The sequence below is a fragment of the Rhineura floridana genome, chromosome 2, assembly GCF_030035675.1.
Source record: "Rhineura floridana isolate rRhiFlo1 chromosome 2, rRhiFlo1.hap2, whole genome shotgun sequence".
NCBI lineage: Eukaryota > Metazoa > Chordata > Lepidosauria > Squamata > Rhineuridae > Rhineura > Rhineura floridana.
The window spans coordinates 145,598,517-145,619,163 of record NC_084481.1 but is presented as its reverse complement, the minus strand read 5'-3'; the positions used below and the strand labels follow the sequence as shown (position 1 = coordinate 145,619,163).

The following is a 20,647-nucleotide window of genomic DNA, read 5'->3' as shown; positions in this document are numbered from 1 at the left end:
GAAAGGTAAATGATAAAAGGAGGAAATATTTGGATTTCTATCCTTTTCAAAGTCATAGCACAGCATACAGATCACAAGGGGGAAACAATATGCAAGGAATAGATTTGTATTATTGTTTCCCATATTTAAGACACATTACTAAAGAAGAAAGGAGGGGGAGAGAGTAGTATTTTATGCTGGATGCCAACAATTATTCACTCCCACCAGCACACAATGGCCAGAATTACATTAGCACAAATCAGTTTAATATATCACATATATTAAAATCCACTTAGGTTTTATTTGGTGTGAAATCTAGTGCAATGAAAAGTCTGAATTGACAGCCCCAAATGAGAACAGCCGTCAGCTGTCCTGAAAGCTTTCTGCTCCCCGACTGCTATTCTGCAGGGTTCCCTTATAGGAAGAACAGTAGCTCGCTCAGTTTTATTCTGTGTGAAATACATCCTGATAGCTACAGTGGCCAGCTTTGTGGTATGGATCTTTGCCAACTGCACCTGGAATCAGGCCTCAAAGCTGCTTTGTCTTCTCAAGAACAGCTTAAACTTGCAGAAGCTGTTCTTGGAAAAACTATTGTAAATGAGGAAAATCAAATCAAATTTAAATAAAATGTACTTTTTACAAGTTTTAATGAATGCAAAAGGAAAGACTTGAACACTTTATTTTCAGTATAAAACAAAGTAATAAAAACTACTACTTATTGTTAGAAAGAACAGCAAAGTTGATGTTTCCATCATCAACAAGGCCAGTATTCATACTCCAGTAGTATAGAGCCGAAACACCTAGAGAAAAGTAAGTTTAACAAACCAAGTTCACACAAACTGAAAAATTTAGAAGATTTCAACTGTCTGTTTCAATTGCTTGTGGTTCTTTATGTTAGGAAAAAAAGCCACAGTAGTTACATCATAAAAGTCAAGATATGTGCTAGGTTTGAACACAAACTGGCAAAGAACGGTATCTTTAAGGATCTAGCTCATCAAGCCTGATGGACAGCAGAAGGAGCCAGCACACTGCATGGTGTTAGGGCCAGCTCCTGCACAGCTCAGGGTGGAAGTTGAAACTGATTTCTGTTCAGCAGTAGCAGGTCATCTTGCTGCCAAGGTGAGCAAGCAAGTCTGAACTGGAAGCTTTTAAAGTGGGGGTCAAGGCACATCACTTGACTTGTAGCCTACCAGGACATGGCCAAGGAGGATTATTGGGCGAGCATGCCAGGTTGCTCTGCAGTTGCCTCCTACAAGCAAGAGCTACACAGCGGTGCACAGGTTGAACACACACTTGATAACCTTGTTTCCGAGTATTTGTGTATTGCAAGCTCCATCATCTGGGAAAGGGGAAGGAATTTTAACCAATAATGACGCTTAAGGCATGCAAGTCCTATGTTATGCAACATTAATATTTGCTGAACTACACATAGTGATTCTAAAGAATTGAGAGACTGCAGAGAGCCAAACTAGACATAATGTTGATGTAGGAAACGTTCAGAAGGAAGAGGACAGTTTACAAGAAGAGAAAGGTATATGTGGAATTATTTGTAATAAATCCTGTAAGATTATCCAAGATAAGCCAGGCTGTGATGGAAACATTCTCCTCTTTCACCATCAATCAAAAATTTCCTGCTTTAAATGAACACTTCTCTCCAAATCAATTCGCAACTATTCGCCCTTCTAAATTGGCGGGTACTAGAGAGAGGGCATTCTCAGTGGCGACCCCCACCTTCTGGAACTCCCTCCCACAAGATCTATGGCACGCCTCTTCCCTAAATGTATTCCGTAAAGCCTTAAAGACCTGGCTCTTTCAACAGGCCTTCGGGATTTCCGGGGAGGGTTAATTGCTATGATTGAAATGCCTCGTACCCGATATTATTATTGTTCTCGCTGCTGTATTGTTTTATATTGTATTATTGTATTTTGTATTGTGTTTTAATTGCCTACTTGTACGTCGCCTAGAGTGGCCATTGGCCAGATAGGCGACACATAAATTAAATATATTATTATTATTATTATTATTAAATCAAAACAGAATGAATAACTGTCTAATTTCTGTATAAATTCTCAAATTACCCCAACTGCAAGAGAGTTGCACAATGGTGTAGTGTCATTCAATGATTAACTCATCACAGACATCACTTTAAAGATGGCTTCAACAATTGCCATATCTGCTTTGCATCATGAAGACATGTCCCCTAAAATGATACATTCACTTCTTCTTTTAAAGACTACTGAAGCACATTTTACTGAGGAAAAATAGAGTGAAACAGGCAAGAGAATAACTTATCATGAAAAATTATTTCCAGCTGATAAAACTTTCTGGAAGCTACTTCTGAACACCAGATGCTATAACCAAGCTATTTGTGGCTACTAAAATATGCACAAGCACAGGCTTGCTTTAATTAAGAATCTGGTGTCATTTCATTTGTATCTGTTCTTGAATAATTTTCTTGCTTTTTATTTAGTCTACCTTTAACTATTAAACTCCAGATGTAGGCTGCATTTCGACTAAGCTAATGTACAATAATTGCAACTTAAGCTTCAGTTTACAGCCTACATAAATAGCAAGCCAAAGACAGACTCAATAAAAGGAAACTTAACACAGCCAGAATTGGGCTGTAAGAGATCAGGAAGTCTAAGCAATATTGTAGCCATATGAGCTTAAAGGTATTTCAATCTGCCATGTGTAAAGGACTGGTTACAGGCTCAACATGAGGCAGAATGTGCTGGAAGCTATTTCCATTTTAGAAATAAGAAACTGCAGTATTTTATTGCAAATCAGGATGTGCCTGCACCATTTGCAGCCATGTTTGGAATCCATCACACAGAAGGATTCTGATCCTAGTTCATTTCCTTCTATGTAATGTGTCAAGTTTCTGGATTGAACTATTCACATTTGATATTCCAGGAGCTGATAAAGAAACTGGTATTGCTCTAGGTGAACTAATAGGAAGTGTTCTATCTTCAAAAGATTTCTCTTATTTTCTTGGAAAGTACTAAGAAATTACTCCTTTCATGACTTAGGTCTTGGTTCATAAAGACACATTACTAAAGACAAAGTTAAGATGTAAAAATGTTATCCAAAGGACATAGTCCATAATTCTCCAAAGAATCATCCAGGTCTTCTTTCTTTACACTTCAAGTTTCACATTGGTAATAATTTACACTGACACCAGCAAAACCTTTGACATCAGTCCTATGGTGTCGGGGTGGTTAGCGATTGGATGAAGGCTGAGGTCATGTATACTGTCTGCCCACATAAGCACATTATTGGGGAGATCAGATTGTTCATGCCGATCAGAAATATCTGAAAAGACTCTCCGATTTGTAGGGAGCGTTCTGGTTCCTTTCTTAAGCCGCATAAGTTAATCTGCGGTGTCAGCTAGAAATGTTTTCCACCATCTCCATCTGGTGAGAAGGCTGCATAGTCTCACCTTGAATGCAGATGTAGAAACAATTATTCATACCCTCAAACTTGGATGAATATTGCAGTATACTCTATGTGGGCATGCTCTTGAAGACTTTGTGGAGACCCTAGCCAATGTAAAATGTAGCAGCTCAATGAGGCATAAAACATTCTGGTTTCTATCAGCCTTCAGGCACAATTCACAGAAGTGAGTTGAGCTTTAAAGCTTAACCCAAATATACCTTGCTGTTGTGTTATGTGCCTTCAAGATGACTACAACTTATGGCGACCCTATGAATCAGCGACCTCCAAGAGCATCTGTCATGATCTGTCTATTCAGATCTTGTAAGTTCAGGTCTTTTCTAATGAATCATGTCTTCTCATGATGTGTCCGAAGTATGATAACCTCAGTTTCATCATTTTAGCTTCTAGTGATAGTTCTGGTTTAATATGTTCTAACACCCCATTATTTGTCTTTTTCGCAGTCCATGGTATCCACAAAGCTCTTCTCCATCACCACATTTCAAATGAGTTGATTTTTCTCTTATCCACTTTTTTCACTGTCCAACTTTATTATTATTATTATTATTTATTATTTATTACATTTATATCCCACCTTTCTTTTCATAAAATCCAAGGGAGCTTACATATGGTTCCCAGGCGATCTCCCATCCAGGCACTGACCAGACCTGACCCTGCTTAGCTTCAGCAGGGAGCTGGCCTCATGTGCCTTCAGACCATAACCTGGGACTTTCACATCCATACACAGAGATCGGGAATACCATGGTCTGAATGATCCTGACTTTAGTGTTCAGTGATACATCTTTGCATTTGAGGACCTTTTCTAGTTCTCTCACAGCTGCTGTCCCCAGTCCTAGCCTTCTTCTTGACTATTGTCTCCATTTTGGTTAATGACTGTGCCAAAATAGTGATATTCCTTGGCAAGTTCAATGCCCTCATTGTCAACTGTAGTTACATAAATCATCTGTTGTCATTACTTTAGTCTTCTTGACATTCAGCTATAGCCCTGCTTTTGTGCTTTCCTCTTTAACTTTCATCAGCATTCTTTTCAAATCATTACTGGTTTCTGCTAGTAGTATGGCATCATCTGCATATCTTAAACTGGTATTTCTCCCTCCAGTTTTCACATCTCCTTCATCTTGGTCCAATTCCACTTTCCGTATGATATGTTCTACGTATAGATTAAACAAATAGGGTAATAATACACCTGCCTCACTCCCTTTCCAATCGGGAACTAATCGGTCTCTCCATATTCTGTCCTTAAAATATACCTTAGATCTATCTTTTTCAATATGTATCATAAAGACTTAAGAATTAAGAAAATCACTGCAATGTCTTTTATATATAAAAGATTTTTTATGTTGAGGGTGGTATATAGATGCTTTTATAAACAAAGAAAAATAAAATATGTAGAGATCAGATCTTGCTGGATGTTCCTTTTGAGTTCAAATCGGCAGGGCCCGATAAACTGCATCCTAGGAATGAAGGAACTGGCTGAAGAACTCTCAGAACCACTGTCTATTATCTTTGCGAAATCGTGGAGGACTGGTGAAGTGCCGGATGACTGGAGGAAAGCTAATGTTGTCCCTATCTTCAAAAAGGGCAAAAAGGAGGAACCGGGGAACTACAGACCAGTCAGCCTAACATCAATCCCTGAAAAACTATGGAGCAGATTATAAAGCAGTCAATCTGTAATTACCTTGAAAACAATGCAGTGATTACTAGGAGCCAACATGGATTTATGAAGAACAAATCCTGCCAGACTAATCTTATCTCATTTTTTGATCGGGTAACCTCCCTTGTAGACTGTGGGGATGCTGTGGACATAATATATCTCGACTTCAGCAAAGCTTTTGACGAAGTGCCCCATGATATTCTGATTAGCAAGCTAGCTAAATGTGGGCTGGATGGAACAACTATCAGATGGATCCACAGCTGGCTCCAGAATCATACTCAAAGAGTGCTTATCAATGGTTCCTTCTCAAACTGGGTGGAAGTAACGAGTGGGGTACCACAGGGCTCGGTCCTAGGCCCAGTGCTCTTCAACATTTTTATTAACAACTTGGATGAGGAGGTACAGAGTATGCTTATCAAATTTGCAGATGATACAAAATTGGGGGGCACAGCTAATACCATGGAAGACAGAAATAAAATTCAAAGGGACTTTGATAGTCTGGAGCATTGGGCTGAAAACAACAGAATGAAATTCAACAAGGATAAATGCAAACTTCTACACCTAGGAAAAAGAAACCAAATGCACAGTTATAAGATGGGGGATACTTGGCTCAGCCATATGACATGTGACAAGGATCTTGGAATTGTCGTTGATCACAAGCTGAATATGAGTCAACAGTGTGATGTGGCTGCAAAAAAGGCAAATGCTATATTAGGCTGCATTAACAGAAGTATATGATGCATTGACCACACCCTGGATCCACTCTGTCAAACCCCCTCAGCAAACTTTAATAAGCTAAGGGCAAGGGTTGAGAGGACACATTGCTGGCTGCATTGTCGCAAGCACCTTGTCTACGTCATCAGGCCACATCAAGTGAAATTGTTCCAAAGAAGTTGCAGCAGACATTGCACTGGACACCTCACTGCGGACTACAGAAGATGTGGATGGGGCATCAGGATTGGTACAGAGGTGAGCAACTTTACCCTCAAAGTGCCTTGCAAACAATTCACAGTGGGCCTCTGAAGGGTCTAAAACTCCATTTCCTGGAGTTGATGTCAACAGACCTCTGACAATATGGAAAAGCTCCATTGGACGGCTACTTGAGGAAGTGATGGTGGCAGAGAAGTGGGCCATCTTCACCGCCCTCATCGCCACACAGTAGGCACGGTTATGATGTTTTACTTGTGCCTGATCAGCCTCACAGCATGTCTTTCGCCACTTGCACTCTAGCCATCGTCCAGCCTATTTCACTGCCCTTAGCTCACTGGTTTACCAAGGTACACACCAGGCTCCATAATGCCAGAAAGGGCGCTTGGGGGCAACCGTGTCAAGAGCCCAATGCGCCTCGCTGTTCCACAGTGTGACAAGGGCTTCAACAGGGTCACCTGCTCTATCTACTGGGAACTCCCCCAGGTCATTCAGGAATCCAGTAGATTCCATTAGTCTCCGAGGGCAGACCATCTTAATGTGTCTCTAATTCCTGCAGGGGAGAATCGGAGCCATAAGTCTAAACTTCACCAGGAAGTGGTCTGACCATGAAAATGGTCCACCTCCCCTCATCTCCAGACCACCCCTTCCTCCATCTGAAAGAAAAACCAAGTCGAGGGCGTGCCCTGCCCTATGTGTCGGGCCGGTGACAGCTTGAGACAGCCCTATGGTCATCATGGAGGCCATGAAGTCCTGAGTTGGAACACCAGAGGCAACCTCAGCATGGACAATGAAATCACCCAGGACCATCGTTCTGGGCTCCTCCAATACCATAGCCAAGATGGCCTCCACCATCTCGGTCAGAGAAGCTGCCAGAGAGCAGGGTGGATGGTACATCAGCAGCAACCCTAGTTTCCTGTCTTCTTCGTTCAACACCAGGTGCAGGCCTTCACAGCCAGCTCTGAGACAGAGTGGTTTCCTGGTGACAGAGATGGAAGTTCTGTAGACCACAGCAACTCCTCTCCCCCCCCCGTCACTGCAGCCTGTGCTGGTGTTGCTTGAATGGATAACATGCACATCAATTGAGGGCTTTGCAATAGCTATTATTGAATCCTGCAATCTTTCTATTAGCATGAGACTAGAGAACCTCTTACTTGAGGGCAATCACAAATATTAAACTTGCATCTTTTAATGGATCACTTATTCCTTCCACCTTAAGCAACTGGAAAATGGCTAAAAACAGAAGGCAGTCACTGAAGACCAGACTGCAGTCTCAGCAGAAACTGGAGGGGGGGGTTAATAGCCAGGTTTTTCTTCTTTCCTCGGAAACTGTTTGAGTGGAGACAAAATGCTAATCAGAAAGAGAATGTCTTCAACAGCATGGTAATATAATACTCAAACTAACAATTAATGAGGCTTGTAGACCACCCAGCCTGTAATTGGGCAGCAATGCTATAATTAAACTAATAACAGCATTGTAGAGATATCACCATGCTTCGGCACTTTGCAAGCATCATTCAGAGTCAGTTAAGGAACCAATAAGCACGGCAATAAAAGGACAATCAGTTTACAGTAGCCTAAGGGGTTAAAAGGAAGAAGAGCTTTTCGTAAGCATGTGACAAGGCACAGAAGCCCACTAAGAAAAGACTGGATTGATACAACAGCAGATTTTTGTGGCGGTCCTTATTTCCACTCTATTTTTTAGAACATATATATTTTAAGGCACCATTTGAGCAGAAATAAAGGAAGTGGCTACAGAATTACTGATACAGTTAAAGAAATAAATACTTGGAAGAATAATTTGAACACACAATTGTTGCATTCTAAATAAGGTAAAGAAAATCTGCTATTGCTGTAACTTAAGATGAAGCGCCATGTATAAATGTTTTAAATGCATAAAACCCAGGAAGACAGGTAAGATCCAGCTGTGTGTAAAAAAGGAAATGACAAAGCAGAAATATTTAGTTCATCTCTCCAAAATATAAGAACACTATAAAGAGATTAGTTTGTAGGATTTATCATTCTGAACAGCTTTTTTTGTAATAGCTTCTTAAATATTAAGGAACATTCTGGTGATGTCAGAATGTGTTTAGATGTGCAGAATAAGAGAGAGAATGCCCCATGGAAGAACACAGATCAAGCTCTGCATCTACTCCCACTGGATGTATTTTCCCCAAATAAACCCATATACTTTTCAAAAACTCCTGTAATACCATCTTTCCAAGTAAAATCATATGCCTGGACTAATAATCAGTGTGTTATATGTGCAAGTCATTACAGCGCCATCCAATGGACTCCTCAGAAGAAAGTCTTACTGGGTATACAGTTTAAGATACCAATACATATACACACAGGAAGAAAAAGTGTAGAACTGAAGCTGGCAATATATGGCTTGCAGAAATAACCTACCTTAATGAAGAAAAAACTAAAACCACAAAGCTTTTATAATGCTCTGCAGCATATTCAGTTGGGACTTTAGAAAAGTATATAGCAATGTATTCAGTCTCAGAGTCCTGAAGAGTAAAGAAAGGGTCAACTACTTGATCAAACTTGGAAAAGCTGACAAAATTATTTTCTGTGAATTAGTAACCACTGTTAAGATGATGCAAGAAAATCATCCGTGAGATGGTAACCAGGTATAGCAACCATATGGTTTTCATAAAATAATGTAAAGCTGTAGGAAGATTCCCCCCCCAAACATACATTCCTATTATATTCCACTCTTATCAAGAGAGTGACAGACTTCATTATAGATTACAATTAATCACATTTTATATAGAGCCTCCAATGTGCAAGGTGTATTACAACCTTTATCTTGCTCATCGCCAGAGATTTTGCATTAAGCGGTAACTGCTATTTTTAGACAGGGAACCAAGTGCTTAGACAATGCTTCAGTTGGACTTGCCTAGAGCCACCACATTGACTTCCCAATTACTGTAGAGATGGACAACGTACAACTCCAACATTTGGTCCTTGAGCGGCTTCAAAAATATCAAAAGTTTAAGACCATTTCATATGCATCTACTTCACTGTATGTACACAATCAACAACTGGTTCAACATCTATACACCTTATTTTTTTTCTTTAGAATAAAAAAAATCAGCATTACTTTAAAAGTGTATAGCTTTGAAAGATAAGTTTAAAAACTTATCCTATCGGATACAACCCTCTGTATTTTAAGAAAAAGGTTGACATTTGTGTGTCACACACCTAGCTATGATCCAACATTTAGCAGGCCTCACAAATGAGATTTGAGGCTCATTATATTTACATGTTCAGTTTAGCAATGTGCAGAGTCATATCCAGGAACATGCTCTTCGTGGGGCCTCAGAAATTCTGCTGGGTTACATTATAATTCATGTCCATAGCACATGCCACTCACTATACAACATCTTTTAAATACACCTGGGCATTTATATCTATCTATCTACCAGAAGCCTACACAGAGTGACAGAAAATCATCCGAACTGGGAACCTGACAGCACTAATGCGGAACAGAGTTTGTTTTAATTCAGCTTCATACTTGTTCTTGATCAACATTGGTTTTAAGCTTGGATATTGGTTTTAGAGCTGTATTAGAGACAGTACACACCTCCACAGCACCTGTGTCGATAAGACGTGGGTTTTAGATTTAAGAATTTATTAAAGGCAGTAGTACCCACCTCCTTCTCTCGTTACATGTATGCCACCTGCCTGTGTAAGCTTGTAGATATTGGTTTTTTGAGGGTTAGACATTGATTTTAGACTTGTACTGAAGACAGTCTGCATCTCCACAACATGCGCCTGGATATGGCAGGCCCTTAGACATTGCTTTTTAAAGGATAGGCACTGGTTAACAACCTCTTTCTGAATACCAAATGCTGGTGACAAACAGGGGGATGCTGTTATCCTCATGCTCTGCTGCTTTTGAGCTTCCCAAAGGCATTTCCCTTCTTCCCAGAGGTCAACAGAGCTTGCTAGCAGTGGCATCAGGGTTGGGCTCTTTAACTGGAGCATCCCTGTTGGCTGCGCTAGGGATGCTGAAGCTCAGACCATCTAGTCTTTGTGCTACTGCAAGTGTATCCAGCAGTCATATCGGAGCGAAACCCTTGCCACCTTGTGAGGAGATCCCATAGCTCTTACTGGTACCAAGAAACTTCCTGCTGGCAATTTGCCCACAAATGCCCCCTTGTGGTACGGACCTGGCAACGTGTCTACTGTACAGCATGCATAATCTACAAGAATTTGTAGAGCTGCCCTGTGCTCCTGCTAAGAAGGGCAGGATGTAAATCAAATAATAAATAAAATAAATAAATAAAATTTGTGACATTCATAGGCAAGACGCCATAGGAGATAAATAGCATATTGTTTTGACAAAGCAGCTGAGTCTTTCTCTGAAAACAAACCACTAAACAACAGATGTATTTGTTCAGACATCCCTAAATATTATCTATGCAATAAGAAGAAAAGAAAGCTACAATGTTTCAACCCAAGCAAAGGAAGCAGTGGCATTTTATTAAGTCAGAATGAGGTCAAGAGAATTTAGTACCTGGAAGTGCCTACCTGAAGGGTTTCCACAGCTATCCTCATCACTGTTGTCATGGCAATTATCCTGATTGTCACACATAAAGCTTTTATCAATGCACAAGCCATTCCTGCAGTGAAATCGGTCAGTAGAGCATATCAAGGGATTTGCTGCTGTGAAGACAAAAACATAACTTTTTATTCAAACTTGAGACTTCACCCAGATTGACACAATTCACAAGAGTAATCCCATACAGTGTGTGATTCAAATTTCAACCTGACAGTCTTCTGCTTTCATAATGCAATGCTTTGTACACTTAGTACTGGCTGCTTAGGGAGAGGCAGTTTTCAAGATAAACAGTATCTCTACAGCAGAGGTTCCCAAACTAGCCTCATTTAGGAGGTCCACAGCATGTCTGTGGATATGTGACTGAAGACGGGAGACAGCACATCCATCACACTGAATATTCATATTTAGTTTTAATTGTATTTGAGTTGTGTCTTTTGTTTACATTGTATTACAGCTTGAATTACTACAACAGCAGAAAAATCATTAAGCGGTCTGCCAAGACCCTCAGCAATTTTCATGTGGTCCATGGGAAACAAAAAGTTTGGAAAATGCTGCTCTCCTGAACAGAAAGCTGTGCCACACTGCAGCCAGGCCAAAATATCTCTATCTGAAGCAATCACATATCTCTCTCTTTACTCTGTATCCTATTCCTCTATTTTTCCCACGTCAATTTTAAGGTCCTCAGATCAGGGACTTGTCCTCTAAGTGCCATGCTCACTTATGGCACTGGGTTGGAGTCAGAGGTGCCCTTTTGCAAGCAGAAGGCCTCTTCCTTGCAGTGATAAAAGAGAACCTCAATACAAGAGGAATGATTCCATTTAGGCAAGACACTGCACACTTTACTGCACAATATCTCAATATCCCTATAATCACAAGGCATTGCTCAACCTGTCATACAACATCACAGTCTTCTACTAGCTCTTGCACAACAATTCATGGCACAGCACAACTGACAAAAGTATGGTATCCTTCTGGGACGACTGGCTGAGTTGGGAATAGGAGGTACTGCATGCCAGTGGTTCTGCTCCTACTTGGCGGGTCGGCTCCAGAAGGTGGTGCTTGGGGAACACTGCTTGGCCCCATGGATTCTCCAGTATGGGGTTCCACAGGGGTCAGTTCTGTTCAACATCTACATGAAACCGTTGGGTGTGGTCATCTGGAGTGCACTGCCATCAGTATGCTCATGACACACAGCTCTATTTCTCCTTCTCATCCTCTTCAGGTGAGGCTGTCAATGTGCTGAACCGGTGCCTGGCTGCGACAATGGACTGGATGAGGGCTAATAAACTGAGGCTCAATCCAGACAAGACTGAGATGCTGTTAGTGGGTGGTTCTTCTGGTGGATGTCCAACCTGTCCTAGATGGGGTTGCATGTGATGTTCCTATATTAATGTATATATGGTATGTGTTGTTTTAGAAGATACATGGTAAGTGGAGTGAAAGAGGGGGAGTGAATGGGCAGTAGAATGCGAGATGATTGGCTGAGTGTTTAAAATGGGTGAATGTGAGGTGGTGAATTGTGGAATCTGGGGGGAGAAGAGAAAGAGTGGATTGCTTGGTGGGGTTTGAGAGAGTTGTTTGCCAGGAGAGAGTGAAGAAGGAGGGGGGTGGAGTTCGGATTAGTATTGAGTAAAACCATATGCTTATGTGCCTTAAGAAGAAATCTTGTTAATCTTGTTAGCTTTGTTATCTTTAATAAATACTTAATTTGGTTTACCAAAGGCCTGATCCTTGGCTGGGGTTTCACAGACCAGAAGGGAGGGTAAGGTAATGACCAAGGCTGAAGGGGAACTGTAACAAATGGTGGCAGCGGTGAAGAGAATAACAATACCAGTATTCAGAGTCTCTGGGAATACTAGTATTGGGACGTTACTGGTGGTTGCCTAGCAGGGGGATCTGTTGAGATCTGTGCTAGAGCGGGGAGAGAAAACATAAGAGAGAGCGGTCCGGACTGGTGGAGTCCCTGGTGGTGCCTAGAGACAGGCAGTAACCACGAGCAGGTAGGAACCTGACAGGGAGAGCCAGGGAGGGACGCCTCACATTGCACTCCCCCTGAAGGAGTAGGTTCATAGCTTGGGGGTTCATCTAGAACCATCTTTGTCACTTGAGGCTCAGGTAGCCTCAGTGGCACGGAGTGCCTTCTACCAACTCCGGTTGGTGGCCTTCTATGCCCCCTATCTGGACAGGGATAACCTGGCTTCAGTTGTCCATGCTCTGGTAACCTCCAAGTTAGATTACTGCAATGCGCTCTATCTGGGGCTGCAGTGGAAAATTCAGCTTGCGCAAAATGGAGCAGCCAGATTGGTAACAGGGACCAGATGGTTCGAACACATAAAACCGATTCTGGTCCACTTGCATTGGCTGCCTGTATGTTTCCGAGCTCAATTCAAGGTGCTGGTTTTAACCTATAAAGCCTTACATGGCTTGGGACCACAATACTTGATGGAAAGCCTCTCCCGACATGAACCTACTCGTACACTACGCTCAACATTAAAGGTCCTCCTCTGGGTGCCTACTCAGAGGGAAGCTGTGAGGCTGGCAACAAGGGAGAGGGCCTTCTCAGTGGTGGCCCCCAAATTACGGAATGATCTCCCTGATGAGGTGCGCTTTTGGTACCAGGTCAAGACTTTCCTCTTCTCCCAGGCATTTTAACAGCATTTGAATAGCATGTGTTTTTAACTTGCTTATGCCATGTGGATCCAGAGATTATGGCAACTGGTGTGCACCAAAGATGTTGCAAAAAATCTTGGATTTACATGCCAAGACTGCATAGGAATATCTTGCAGCAAGCAGCAATGTTTCAAAAATAGTCTTTGCTTCTTGTGCTCAGTGACCTAAGAGTAGTGCACACATGTACATTTGTTGTCTATATTCCTCTCGCAGAATATTTATCTTGTGCCACTTCTCTCAGAATGTCTATTAGGTATTATTAATATGCATTAATATGCAGTAGCTTGCCACATGGATCCAGAGATTATAGCAACTGGTTTCCAAAAGTGGGTGTTATGAAGACTCTTGGATTCACATCTGCATGGGAATATCTTGGAGCATGCAGCAATATTTCAAAAAATGGCCTTGCTTCCTATACTGAGCAGTGACCTACCAGTAGTGCACACATGTTGTTTATATTCCTCTCATAGAATCTTTATCTCACACCCCTTTTCTCTGAATGTCTATTAGGTATTTCCAATGAAGAATTTGAAATGGGGAAGAACCATAGCTCAGTGGTAGAACATCTGTTTTGCATGCAGAAGGTCCCAGGTTCAATCCCCAACATCTCCAGGTAGGACTGGGAATGCCTTCTGTCTGAAAACCTAGAACTGGTACCAGTCAGTGTCAACAGCCCTAAGCTAGATGGACCAATGGTCTGGCCTGGAATATGGTGGCTTCCTATGTTGTTTATAAATGAAGCATAATACTGCAAGTGTAAATTTAAACAGCTTTATAAAAGTAGATTTGCAATGTCCTTTAGTTTCACAATCTGCTTCAAAAATATTATTGGTTACAATTACAACTTGGCTTACAGCTCTCAGACTCTGGAGTTTTCTGCTATTTTTAAGCGAATCAAATAGAAAGACCCATTAAAGAGCACAAGTATAGAATCTCTAAGAACAAACAAAAACCTAAAGACAAGGTACATATAATCCACAGCAGAGAAACTGGGAATTTATTGCTCTTGCGATTCTGTAATAAAACCACTAAGCACACACTTCACGTATGCATGACAATGTGAGCAAAAGTCCACAGCAAAAACTAGACATCCATTGGTCAACAAAATAACAAACAGGGCAGAGATTGAGGCCTAACCAAACATTCAAAAGAAAAACATTTTTCCTGAAAAAAAATTGGGTGGGGGAATATATAAGCAAAATACTTTCTTAACAAACCTAAACCCACTTCATTACTTAGGAGTTAATTATACTTCATTGAAAAGTATAATTGTCTTAGTTTTATTTCAACATTAATTACAAATATCCTCAAATGTTGAGATGGAGCTGCCAGCTATTGAGCTTCATGGTTCCAAGATGTTCTTCTGCCTCTTGGACTAATATACAGATCAGACTGCAATTAACCAACCTTTGGATTACACACTTCTCTAAGTTTGGAAAATACTATGGAGTTATATTGTAGAACAAAATACATTTAGAAATGTGTACATCGAGATAAAATGTGTATTCAAATATTGTTTTGTTACAAAACACATATTTAAATCCCAACTTTCATATGGATTTTCAAAAGAAAAAATTCACAGATTAGAGAGGAAATGGGTAGAATGGCCTTCAGAATGAGCACACATGGAACTGATGAGGACCAAAAATAGACAGATCTGTTCTTCCCAGATGTGTTTTCCTTCTCCTTACCTTTAAACGTCATTGAGAAACAACATTCCAGCTTCCTCTAGCAGGTGTGTGCATCCAAAACATATTGAAGATATGCCCAACCTGGACCCAATGATGTGCAACTACCACCAACAATCACCAATACACTTTTTTGGGGAAAGGTATTGGAGGGTGGTGGCTGAGCAACTGCAAGTGTTCCTAGATGACAGTGATTATTGGGTTCCACTTCAATCTGGGTTTAGGCCTGATTTCGGGACTAAATCAGCATTGGTTGTCCTGATGGAAGGCTTTTATCAAAAGAGGAATAGGAGGAATGCAGCCCTGTTATTCTTACTCAGTCTCTCAGTGGCCTTTGATACTATTGAGCATGGTATCCTCCTGGATTGACTGTGTGGGATAAGTACTGAAGCCACTATACGACAGCGGTTCTGTCCAGAGAGTTAAGTCCAGAGAGTAGCAATGGGGAAGTGCTTATAAACTACCCGGCACTTGTCCTATGGGGTTCTGCAGGGCACTACTTTGTCTCCAATGCTACTTAACATCTATATGAAGCCACTCGGAGCAGTCATTAGGAGTTTTGAAGCACAGTGCCATCAGTATGCTGATGACACAGCACTATTTTGCCATAACATCTGAATGAGAAAAGGCAGTGCAAGCTCTGCGCCTTAATGCAGTGGTGGACAAGATGCGAACCAATAAACTGAATTTGACTCCTAGGAAATGGAGGCACTGTGGGTAGATGGCTACTGTGTCCAGAAGATAGGCTAGTGGCCTAGTCTGGAACACGGCTGCCCTCTCTCTAGAGGAGCAGGTACATAGCTTGGAGATACTCCTGGATACATATTTTTCATTAGAGGCCCAAGTGACCTTGGTAGCTAGGAGTGCTGGTATGCCAGCTGTGGCCATATCAGGATAACCTGCCACTATAGTCCAAGCACTGATAACCTTGAGACTGGATTATTGTAATTCACTCTATGTGCGGCATGGTCCTGAAGCTCCAGCTAGTGTAGAATACAGAGACTATATGGGTGATGGGGTCAGATGCCCAACAGCATGCAACACCTCTGCTAAGATGTCTGCACTGGCAACCCATATGCTACTGGGCCAGGTTCACGGATTTTGTGTTGATATACAAACAACTTAGGGTCCAGGATAACTTAAGGACCACCTGAGCTCTTGCATCCCAGCTTTATCACCAAGATCTTCTGGAGAAGTGCTGTTAGCTGTCCCCCATTCTTCAGAGGCCTAACTAGAAGTTGAGCATTTAGTGTCACCAGTCCTATGCTGTGAAACATTCTTCCAGCACAGATTCAGCAAGCATCCTTACTTTTGATGAAGACTTTATGCCAACATGACTATGCAGCTGTTTAAAATGCATGGCTGAATCACCATCTCATACATTTTGAATGGTTTTTTGTGTTTTATTGTTTATAAACTGTTGTACACTGCCCTGATATTTGATGAGACTGTGGTAAGTAAATAAAGTTATTTACCTACTCTGTTCATAGGGTTTTCATGGTAAGAGATATTCAGAGGTAAACCAGAACTATCACTAGAATCTAAAATGATGAAACTGAGGTTATCATACTGTGGACACATCATGAGAAGACCTGATTCATTAGAAAAGATAATGCTGGGAAAAACAGAAGGGAGTAGAAAAAGAGGAAGGCCAAACAAGAGATGGATTGATTCCATAAAGGAAGCCACAGACCTGAACTTACAAGATCTGAACAGGGTGGTTCATGACAGATGCTCTTGGAGGTCGCTGATTCATAGGGTCGCCATAAGTCGTAGTCGACTTGGAGGCACATAATAACAACATTTACCTACTCTTACCAATAACTATCAAACATAATGTTTCCTTACAGCTGTAATGCTGCGCTATTTTGTTCACAGTACCATAAGATCTATTCAGCCATCTATAAAAAGAGTGCTTTCACAAGAGTTGTAGAAAGGAAGATGCACTTGAAACACCTGCAACCACAGAGGAGAAAAAGAAAGGTAGCAGCTAAAAATCCATGTCATATGCAGGTAACTTCAGCTTAAAGATTCAGAGCACTTTTTCTCCCTGGGATCGTTTTACAAATAACAGGAAGTCTTGGTTCTGTATCTGTCTCCCACCCCATTTTTCAACTATTTTCACACAGAAATACTTTTTATCAAAAGTGACTAATACAGAGAACACCACAAAGCCCCAAAGAGATTTTAACAATTTTTGATTAGAATTTAGATGCCACAATCTTAGTGCTGCTCCATTGCATGGGGCAAATTACATCCTTTTTACTGCCAAGCACCACTAGGCATCAGCAGCTGGGGCTTTTCTCACTTCCGGGAAGGGTGACTTAGCCTGTGCCTGCTTTTGAGACGGGCTCCTGCCTCAAAAGAAGCTTATTCAGATATATCAGTCAGTTTTTTCTTTTTTTTTTTGACTGATTAAACTTCTCCCGGGTAGGGAGAAACGAAGAGATTAACCTCAAAGCCTATTTTTGTTGGGACGACCAGATCTCATTAATTTATGGGACGAGGTCCAGCCGACGAAGGTGGGACGGATTTTTAACAGCAAGCTCTATCTGATAAAGCGAACGTTCACCTTATCTTCTAAGAGAGAACGCACTAACAGGCAAGCACCCTTCTTTCTATATTTTTCTTTTACTTGACTTAAATTGTTGCTGTTTAAAAGAGATTTGCCAGATTGATCAGTTTTTGACATCTCACTGGGGAGCCATAACTTCTCTCTGCTACGCACTAATTAATAGCTTATCTCTGTTTTTGTTGCAAAAAAGCTGTCCTGGATTTGCATTCTAAAGATATACACAGAAGAGGGATTTCTATTCCAGATTTTTATTTTGAAAAATATTATACTGTTTTGAGACTACTCTCTTTTTGGTCTATTTTATTTTGACGAATCTGTTTCTTGACGATTGCCATTAATTGTTTCGATCCTGGGAACTGCATTTTGTTTACTTAACTATTGGAGAGATAAGGCTGTCTGCTCTGTTTATACTGTGATGTCACCAAGTTTGGAGTATTAACCCAATTGTTGCTGAAATAAGAAGTGGTTTTCCTATATTTTTCTTTTAAAATGGCAATTAAGAAAGTGGCTGAAAATCTGGAAATAACTATGTTTCAGAAAATAATGGATGAGATTGAGATAATGAAAATTGAATTGAGTAAAATGAAGCAGGAGATTAAAGATATAAGGGTCCCTGTGAGAGAGGTGACCCTGGAAGGGGTCCCTGTGAGAGAGGAGACCCCGGAGATTGGAACAGGGGTCCCTGTGAGAGAGGTGACCCTGGAGACTGGAATAGGGGTCCCTGTGAGAGAGGAGATCCCGGAGATTGGAACCAACGTGGAACAGGAACAAGATTTGGAGTCTATGGACTTTAGAAATAAAATCTATTGTTTGGAACTCAATGTTATCTCTGAAGAAATGAATGAAGATTCTAGAGATAAAGTTATCAATGGCATGGATAATCTTCTGGACTGGAATGATGTGATGGAGCCCAATATAGAGAAAATCTATGGAATTAACTGCAGCCATGTGACAATGGAAAAACTTTTAAGAGATGACCCAGTGTATTTTGAAAAAAAGAACAGAGATATGATTTTACAGCAGTATTTCAGCAACCTATTCAGAATGGATGGCAAGAAAATATTTGGGATAGAGGTAATCCCCATCAGACTCTTACTATATGACTATGGCTTTGACAGCAAGATTATTATGGAATACTGATAATGGAAGATTGGATATTGAAATTACTGGACTTAACAAGACTACTGAAGATGGAAGATGGAAAATGGAACTAATAGAGATAATAGAACAATGGCTACTGAAATTATTGAACCTAACAGATTCTGATGTGATGTGATGGATTAATTGAAATGTTTATTTTGACTATGGTTATGACAATAAGATTATCATAATTAGTAATGAGATGGATTAATCGATATGCTTATCTGGAAAAAAAAATTGATAGATATATTTCTTAAAGAATTGAAACCTCTCTTTGACTTTTTGTGGAAAGAATAAAGTAATGTTTATGAGATTTGATGATTAAGTAAGATAACTACTGGAGGAAAGTGATTTTATAATATGACTTAAGAGACAGGATTGTTATATATTATAGACTTATAACTGATTTGATCTTTGACAAATGGGAAGTCAATATTTTACTCTTTATTTTTTATTTTTGTTTTTTTTTTCTTTTTTTCTTTTTGTTTAACTATTTTTGATTTTGTTTTTTGTCTTTGAATGTTTTATGATTTTGTCTTGTATGTTTTATGAAAATCTGAATAAAAATTATTGAAAAAAAAAAAAAAAAAAAAAAAGCAGCTGGGGCTTTTCTACCTTTATCAAGCACTATGGCAACCGTTCTGACAGCAAGTCTGCAGGAAGTCCTGCTGATGATATAAAAGGCAGGCAAAAACCCATCTTGTTCTTTCATATTTGCACTGACTCTGTAAGCCTAAATAAAACACACTTTTCTTTTTTACAGGGTTAAGGAACAACATGATGCAGAGGGCATCACAGAGGATGTGGTGGTAAAGAACATAACAGAGATAGATGGATGAGGAGGTATGAAAGGCAGCAAGACGGAATTGCACAGCAGGGCAGTCATTAAGGCCAATATCTGACAAAGATAAATGGAAAACTTTCAAAAACACTACAAACAGCATGCACTTTAATATAATAGTTTTCTTAAAAAGTAAGTAAAAGCTGTAGAGATATTAATTTTAAACTCCACTTGTTCACGAGCTGCCCTATGCTGGCCTTAAAATTTAAATCAATCAGCTACAAAGAAAAGTGTGTTATAAATGTGAAAACAGTGGATTTTAAAAGCAAAGCTGCAAGAGAGATAAGTCACTTGTCTACATAACCTTCGGGATTCTACAGAAGTGTTGGGATTTACATTATATGGGGGGAGATTTCCAATTATAAAATCTTAGTTTGCCTCTGAAGGGTTCTGCCTCTAACAAAGCCACACGCAGATACTTGTAAACAATAAGTGGTAGGGATTGTTGTGCTGAATCTGGGCTTGGGAAATTGGTAATACATCTTCATGTTAATTTATTTTTTAAAAATGAATGTTTCATTATGTGCATTTAGGCAGATACTTACTGCAGTTTTCTTCATCGCTGCCATCAGGACAGTCCGCAAAACCATTGCATCGAAAGCGACCAATGATACAGTGAATTCCACTTGCACAGGGAAAGAAGGTGGAGCCACATTTGGATTTGGCTTTTGCTGTAGGAGGAGAAAAAGAAAGAGCTCCATGTCAGAAATTGTCACACAAAGCTCTCAAATATTCTTTTTCAGATCAGTTTTCCCGCACTGCTTAATTTAATGGCTTAGTAGTAAAATAAATATCCACGCCCTTCTCTCAGTCCCAACACCTTCACAAGCTAGACTGGTGGGGACGCAAGATAGAGCCTTTTCAGTGGTGGCCCCTAGGTTGTAGAATTCTCTTCCTAGGGAGGTAAGAATAGCCTCCTCTGTGCAGTCCTTCGGTCGGCAGGTAAAGACTTTTCTCTTCCTACAGGGTTTGGGACCTGAATGTCTTTTTTTTTTTTTGTAATATTAATTTTTATTCAAAATTTCAAAAAACAAAACAAAACAAAAAGGGAAAAAACAAATTAATAACTAATACAATACAAATTAATAACTAATATAATAAAAAATATTGACTTCCAATTTGTCGTAGATCAGCTATATGTCTATAA

The 20,647-nt window shown here is 40.3% G+C and overlaps 1 protein-coding gene across 5 annotated transcripts in view; it reads right to left on the bottom strand.

Annotated features, from left to right (window-relative positions):
* Positions 1-20,647, bottom strand: part of LDLRAD3 (low density lipoprotein receptor class A domain containing 3) — a 207,977-nt gene that overhangs the window by 92,651 nt on the left and 94,679 nt on the right. For 4 of the 5 annotated variants that reach the window (XM_061610791.1, XM_061610792.1, XM_061610794.1 and 1 more), the window contains 2 exons: positions 20,046-20,171; positions 10,556-10,690 (listed from right to left, as the gene is read on the bottom strand). The exons of the other annotated variant lie outside the window; for it this stretch is intronic. In XM_061610791.1, coding sequence (XP_061466775.1) covers positions 10,556-10,690; positions 20,046-20,171 — 261 coding nt within the window. The remainder of the gene's footprint in view (positions 1-10,555; positions 10,691-20,045; positions 20,172-20,647) is intronic. 5 annotated transcript variants of the gene reach the window in all.